This window comes from Arachis ipaensis, chromosome B07 (genome assembly GCF_000816755.2).
Source record: "Arachis ipaensis cultivar K30076 chromosome B07, Araip1.1, whole genome shotgun sequence".
In the NCBI taxonomy this organism is placed as follows: domain Eukaryota; kingdom Viridiplantae; phylum Streptophyta; class Magnoliopsida; order Fabales; family Fabaceae; genus Arachis; species Arachis ipaensis.
The window spans coordinates 48,099,366-48,107,238 of NC_029791.2; the positions used below are offsets into that span (position 1 = coordinate 48,099,366).

General features: G+C 44.9%; 1 protein-coding gene across 1 annotated transcript in view; it reads left to right on the forward strand.

The window, feature by feature from the left end:
- Window positions 1–6,924, forward strand: part of LOC110265054 — a 32,496-nt gene extending 25,572 nt beyond the window's left edge. The window contains exons 2-3 of the mRNA XM_021107807.1: window positions 5,083–6,476; window positions 6,779–6,924. Of these exons, the coding sequence (XP_020963466.1) occupies window positions 5,474–6,476; window positions 6,779–6,924 (1,149 nt within the window). The 5' untranslated portion in view covers window positions 5,083–5,473. The remainder of the gene's footprint in view (window positions 1–5,082; window positions 6,477–6,778) is intronic.

A 7,873-nucleotide genomic window follows, 5' to 3' on the forward strand; every position in this document is an offset into this window, starting at 1 on the left:
CTTTAAGATTTAGTCATTTACATTTCTTGCAATCTAAGTTTCTGCAATTTACATTACTTGTTCTTTAAGATTCTGCTTATTTACTTTCTTTGCTCTTTAATTTCCTGCAATTTACCCCTCACCCTTTTCATTTCAAGCAATTTAGTTTCTGTCAATTACAAACAACTCAATCAATACTTGATTCGCTTGACTAAATCAACCACTAAACTAAAATTGCTCAATCCTTCAATCCCTGTGGGATCGACCTCACTCATGTGAGTTATTATTACTTGATGCGACCCGGTCCACTTGCCGGTGAGTTTTGTGTTGGATCGTTTTCCACACATCAAGTTTTTGGCGCCGTTGCCGGGGATTGATTTAGATTGACAATGATTAAGTGAAGTGGTGGTCTAGATTAAGCACTTTTTCTTTTTCTTTTTTTTTACTAAGCATACTAACTGTTTGAATTTTTGCTTAAGCTAACACTAACTTCACTCTAGCAATAGAGTGTTTAATTTTGGCTCCTAGTTCTGTGTTTATGTCAGGAAGAAAAAGCAATGAATCCACACCTTTTGATCCTGAAACATTTTGGAGGTTGAGAAGAGAACCAAGAAATGGAGGAAAATCCAACAAATCCACAAGTGGGAGTGGCCAACGACAATGGTCAGCCCCAAAGGAGAGTATTGGCTTCATATACACTTGCTAATCCAAGGCATTGTGGGAGTAGCATCCTTACCCCAAATGTCGATGCAAATAACTTTGAATTGAAGCCCCAACTAAGTTGCAGCAGTGAATACAAGCCAACCATCAACCACATGGGGGCAAAATGAAGAAAACCAAGAAAATCAGCAGCAGGAACAACCTCAATATATGCACAACCAAGGCTCAGGCCAAAATGAAGTTTATGGTGACACCTACAATCCATCCTGGAAGAATCATCCAAATCTCAGATGGGGAGATAACCATACCCACAGCCAGCAACCGTGGCAGAAAAACTCAAACCAAAACAACTCAAGAAACACAACTTACTCAAACCACGACCAGCAAAACACTAATAATAATCCATAAAAAAACCCCAAAACAACCATTATCCACCTTCCACATCCATATTCCACCCACAAAATAACTCCACAAATAGTTCAAACAATTTCCAGCCACAACCATCTCACGTTACACAACCACAACCAAATCTAGACTCTCAAAGAATCTCTACTCTAGAGATGATGATGGAGAAACTCATGAAAAATCAAGAAGCAGCAAGAAAAGATCAAGAGATGGCAAGCAAAAACCAAGAAGCATCAATCAGAAACCTTGAGAGGCATATGGAGCAAATGGCTAAGCAAATTTCAGAAAGGGGTGAGAAGAGAGCAATTACCTCCCCCAATGTCACTGAAAGAGACAAAGGAAAAGCTACAAAGTGGGAGAAGTGCAAAGCAATCATAGTGGGAAGTGAGAAGACTAGGGAGAAGGAAGCCATCAATCAAGAAGAACACAACAGAGAAGTTCCACAAGAAGAGACAAAAGAGAGAAGTAAAGAGGAGAGAAAGACCAAGAATGCAAAAAGATCAAAGAAAGATGAGGACATCCTTGAAACACAGCTACAGGAGAAGAAAGAAGGGGTGAAGCCAGATGTCCCCAAACTTCCGTACCCTCAGAGGTTCAAAAAAGAAAACGAGGATAAGCAATATTCAAAGTGGAGTTGTAGAGAATGTGCTGGTAAAAGTGGGGAAATTCCTTCTCCCAACTGATTTTGTCATCCTGGATATGGTGGAGGACCCTAACACTCCTATCATCCTGGGGAGGCCTTTTCTTACTACGGGCAAAGCATTAATAGATGTTGAAAAAGGGGAATTATTGCTGAGAGTGCATGATGAGCACCTAGCATTCCATGTTTTTAAAACCCTACATGAGCCCACTCAAGAAGAAGATTGTACGGAGGATAAGGCCAGAGATCAAAGTTTGAAGGAGACATTCAATGAGTTAACTCCAAGACTTCTAAATCCATGCTTGAAAGAAGTAGAGATGGTGCAACAGACTAAAGAAATCAAGGAGGAACTAGATCCAAAACCCCCAGATGAGAACCTCAACACTCCAGATAAAGAACCACCAAGGCATGAATCATCTCCTAAGAAAGAAGAGAAGAAGAAGAGGCCAAAAGGGTGAAAAAACAAGAAAATCCCCACTGAAGGCTTCTCACCAGGGGATAAAGTGATGTTGAACACCCAACCAATGAAGGTGTGTCCACAATTATCTGAGTGCTATACTGTGAACCAGATCCTTTCACTTGAACACCTAGAGATCATCAAAGAGGAGACCGGAAGGAAGTTCACAGTAAGAGGAGAAAAGCTAAGGCACTATGCTTATCAGCCTCCATGATCAAAGAACAAGATGTCAAGCTAGTGACAATAAAGAAGCGCTTGTTGGGAGGTAACCCAACCTGAGGTAATTTTCTCTTCATAGCTAATTTAATAAAAGAGTTGAATAGATTTCTCTGTATTGCAAAGAGTTAAGTTTGGTGTTGCACACCAAAATAATTAAGGGGTGAATGTTGGATGCTAAGTTTGGTGTTCCACCAAAAGTTTCATTAAGAACACATTGCACCCTCAGCATGATCAGTATCGGCTCCAAACCATCAGAGAAACTGCTTAACAATTGTCATGTTTCTAGTTTTTAGTTGTTTTCTAGTTCATAGTTTGTTTTCTGGTTCATAGTTTATTTCCTTAATAAAAGTACTTGATGTTTCATGCATGTATTTATTCTGCTACATATAGAAGTAGGCAAGGAACTAAGTTTGGTGTTCCCACACCAACTTAGGTTCACAGAATCACAAGCATACATGCATGCTAACTGCCTCTCAAGTGCTTGGGGAACAAGCAACTTTCAATATCTTTTGTAGGAAGTCATTCAATCTCTTGAAGAAAAAGATACATCATCATGGACAGAGGAAGGAAATGGAACCCAACAATAATGATGACACAGATGAAACAAATAGACTCCAAGAGGTTGTATTGTTCTCTGACTGATTCTAGTTCAAATATGTTAATTGAAAGTGCAAATGTCCCCTGTTGATTAGTATCTTTCTAGATTCATTTACTGTCTGTGAGTTTGTTTGTTTTCATGCTGTTATGGCTTGCTAGTCTAAGTGCTTAATTCACTTTCATCTTACTTGAATTATATGCTTTGTTCCTCATGCTTGAATAAAAGAAAAATAACTGTGAAATAGAGAAAGAGTAAAAGTCTGGTATGATATAAGACAAAATAAGATTATGTGGTGGTATGTGCTGGTTCATTAGCTGATTTGTAAATAAGGCTGAATGCAGGCATGACTTTGTGATATGAACTTGAGTTACATTTCATGAGACTTGACAAATGAAAAAGGTCCAAAATTCTTGCCAAAGAGCTTTATCAAGAACACATGAAGAAGGAATCAAGAGCTTGCTCTTGGCAAAAGAGCTTTGAAGCTCTTGCCAAAGAGTTTTTTCGGGCATGCTCCAAAGAAAATTAAGGAAGAAAAGCTTGCCAATTCACTCACCAAGGCTTGAACCCATGACCAAGGGGAGGGGGGCCAGCGCTACTCACAAGGAAAATAAGCCAAAAATTGGCCAAAATGACCCAGCAAGTCTCGAACACGGAAGCTTCAGCAAGGAAGGTGCGCTCCTAGCACCACTTGGGCGCTACGCTGATGTTGTCCAAGACTTGGCACGCGAAATATTTTAAGGCGTTTCTCTTGTGCCAAGGAAATTAGCTCCACAAGTGCTCCACCCAAGATTTGAACCAAGGACCTCAAGGACAAGTGAGCTTTGTTCTCTTGTCACAAGGGACCGTGCGCAACACATTGGAAGGAAGGGGAACCAAAGCTCCTGGCCAAAGCTCTTGCCAAGAGCCGAACTCTTCCCTAGGAGGTGCACCATGGGCCAAAAAATTCATCTAAAATCCAAATTAATTCATTTCTTCACCAAATTTTAAAGCCCACCCAAATTCTTAGATCCAATTTAGGAAGTGTATAAATAGGAGTTAGTTTGATGAAATGAGGACCTTTTTGATTTTTGAGAACTTACTTTGAATTTTCATTTTTGAGCTTTTATTTTGAATTTAGAATTCTGAGAACTTGGAAGGAGAATTGATCTCTCTTCTTCTTGGTTCTTGCTTGAGCACTCTTTAATTTTCTTGATTTTGATCTTGGGTGAAGAATTGAAGAACTTCTGTTTCAATCTCACCTTGAGATCTCTTATTTATTTTCTCTGCATAATTGAATTTCCTTTTCTGTTTACTCTACTGCTTCATCTCCTCTCTAATTCTGCAATTCACTTTTCATTTCCTTTTGCAATTGCTCTTGTTGGATCAAGGAAGGATTTGAGATCTAGACTTGTTATCTAGTCTCTTCCACTCCTGAGATCTTCAACCTCTTTTACTTTGCTTCAAATTAAGCATTGCTTTCCTGTTTTTAAATTCTTCAAGGCATTTTACTCTTCTGTTTAAGATCTACTTCACTGCAATTAAATTTTCTCTTTTATGTTTAATGCAATTTACTTGTTCTTGTTTAATTTTTGCAATCCCAACTCCCAATCCCTTTTACAATTCAAGCAATTTACATTTCCTGCACTTTAAGATTTAGTCATTTACATTTCTTGCAATCTAAGTTTCTGTAATTTACATTACTTGTTCTTTAAGATTCCACTTATTTACTTTCTTTGCTCTTTAATTTCCTGCAATTTACCCCTCTCCCTTTTCATTTCAAGTAATTTAGTTTCTGTCAATTACAAATAACTCAATCAATACTTGATTCGCTTGACTAAATCAACCACTAAACTAAAATTGCTCAATCCTTCAATCCCTGTGGGATCGACCTCACTCATGTGAGTTATTATTACTTGATGCGACCCGGTCCACTTGCCGGTGAGTTTTGTGTTGGATCGTTTTCCACACATCACTGCCACGATCCACTGAGATTCAGCCCTTGTCGCTTCGATTCGTCCCCTCCCCCTGAAAAATTTCACAAGTTAAAGAGTCCTCGAGGCCATAAATAGTCCTAAGGAGAAGTCGAAGTTTTTTGAGGCAGGCCAAGGCCCATGAAATGGAGACCGGGCAACGACCGCGACTGAGCCATGGGGGTTCCCGGGCGAGGCATAGACCAGGCCTGCACGAGCACCTGCCCAGGTGTGGACGGCCAGCATGTGTGCCTTGGCCGAATTTCGTCTAGGAATGATCTCGTTTATTCGAAAGGTGCTTGGGAAAAACTGCGTCGAAATTCGACCCCTAGAGGAGTTTCGCTGAGCATGTCGGACAGAACGGGCACGTGGCCTATTCAGGCCGGTCGGCCACAGCGATTGCAACGGAGGACCCAAACTTCGACATATCACCATTGGCTCGTGAGTTTTGCCTGAAGTTTTGTCGGGGCGTTAAGAATACTTTTTAAAGGCTGCACGAAAAAATCCCGGTCAAAAATGACCTTTCCTCTTTAGGGCGAGCCGCCCCCCCGGCCCTCGGGGGAAGAATGGGCCGTAGAACGCAAACGGATCCCCGAACGGCAAAGCCGACCTCAACCGGCTTGACTTCTGTAACGGCTCGGCAGCCTATTATACGGAGGTGTCTCCAGTTGCACAGACTTGACCTGGCCGAAGGATTGCTGGGCGCAATGCCAGCACTACGCGCGATGATTGGTCCTCCCCTAGGCAGCAAGACCCGGCACGCGGTCAACCGAGGAAGGAAACAAGCCACTGCTGTCTCGCTCCCATGGGTACTAGTACACGCATACCACATCACGGTGACCAGGCATAGTGACTGGTCAGTTGCAGGGGACGGACCCGACGCTGGGCGCGCTGCAACGGATGCTGGTGACCTTGCGACGGAGGCAGGCGCGCTGCAACGGATGCTGGTGACGTTGCAACGGATGCTGGTGACGTTGCAACGGAAGCTGGGGGCGTTGCAACGTTGGCTGGGGGCGTTGCAACGGAGGCAGGTCGCGTTGCAACAGATGCTGGGGTCGTTGCAACGGATGCTGCGCGCGTTGCAACATTGGCTGGGGGCATTGCAGCGGAGGCAGGTCACGTTGCAACGGATGCTGGTGACGTTGCAACGGAGGCTGGGCGCGTTGCAACGGATGCTGGGGACGTTGCAACGGAGGCAGGGTGCGTCGCAACATTGGCTGGGGGCGTTACAACGGAGGCAGGTCGCATTGCAACGTTGGCTGGTGGCGGTGCAACGAATGCTGATCGCGTTGCAACGTTGGCTGGGGGCGTTGCAACATTGGCTGGAGGCGTTGCAACGGAGGCAGGGTGCGTTGCAACGTTGGCCGGTGACGTTGCAACGGAGGCAGGTCACTTTGCAACGGATGCTGGGATCGTTGCAACGGAAGCTGGGGGCATTGCAACGTTGGCTGGGGGCGTTGCAACGGATGCTGAGCGCGTTGCAACGTTGGCTGGTGACGTTGCAACGGAGGCAGGGCGCGTTGCAACGGATGCTGGTGACATTGCAATGGAGGCAGGGCGCGTTGCAACGTTGGCTGGGGGCGTTGCAACGGAGGCAGGTCGCGTTGCCACGGTTGCTGGTGACGTTGCAACGGAGGCAGGGCGCGTTGCAACGGATGCTGGTGACGTTGCAACGGAGGCAGGGCGCGTTGCAACGTTGGCTGGGAGCGTTGCAACGGAGGCAGGGCACGTTGCAACATTCGCTGGGGGTGTTGCAACGGATGCTGGGCGCGTTGCAACGGATGCTGGGGGCGGTGCAACGTTGGCTGGGCGCGTTGCAACGGAGGCAGGGTGCGTTGCAACGTTGGCCGGGCGTGTTGCAACGGAGGCAGGTGACGTTGCAACGGAGGTAGGGCGCGTTGCAAGGGATGCTGGATTAGGTGCATCGGTGGCTGGTTTCGTTGCAACGGAGGCACCCGCCGTTGCAACGATGGCTCGGAGCGTTGCAACGAAGGAGCCAAATTTTCATATCTCATAATTGGCTCGTGCATTTTTTCTAAAATTTTGAGGGAACCTTGGTAATATTATGTGAAGGCTGCACAAAAAATTCTAGGTCAAAAATCGCACGTTTGCTCTGTTTTTCATTTTTTTTGAATTTCCGGCTTTCCGGGCGGTAAAAAAATCGGCAAAAAAAATAGACACGGTGTAAATTCACCAAATTTGGGGGATGGAAAGATCTTATTTTTCTAGAGGTTTTTGCAAAAAACGGCGTCAAAATTCGACCTCTAGAGCACTTTCCTTGAGTATGTCTCCTCACGGAAAAGGACGTCTACCCGTGGCACTTTGGTAATGGCTCGGCAGCCTATTATAGGGGGGAGGGGGGTCGGGATGCTGAAACTCGAGTTGCCCAAAGGCTTGCTGGGCGCAATGCCAGCAAGATGCACGTTGCCTTGCCATCCCCTAGGCACACTAGCAAGCACGTTGTAGTTGTGGTGTGCAGCCGGGCTCCCCCGCCCCCAACGGAGGCACCCGCCGTTACAATGATGGCTCGGAGCGTTGCAACGAAGGAGCCAAATTTTCATATCTCAGAATTGGCTCGTGCATTTTTCGTGAAATTTTGAGGGAACCTTGGTAATATTATGTGAAGGCTGCACAAAAAAATCCAGGTCAAAAATCACACGTTTGCTCCATTTTTCATTTTTTTTGAATTTCTGGCTTTCCGGGCGGTAAAAAAATCGTCAAAAAAAATCCACATGGTGTAAGTTCACCAAATTTGGAGGATGGAAAGATCTTATTTTTCTAGAGGTTGTTGCAAAAAACAGCGTCAAAATTAGACCTCTAAAGTACTTTCCTTGAGTATGTCTCCTCACGGAAAATGATGTCTACCCGTGGCACTTTGGTAATGGCTCGGGAGCCTATTATAGGGGAGAGGGGTGTCGTGCTGCTGAAACTCGAGTTGCCCAAAGGCTTGCTGGGTGCAATACCAA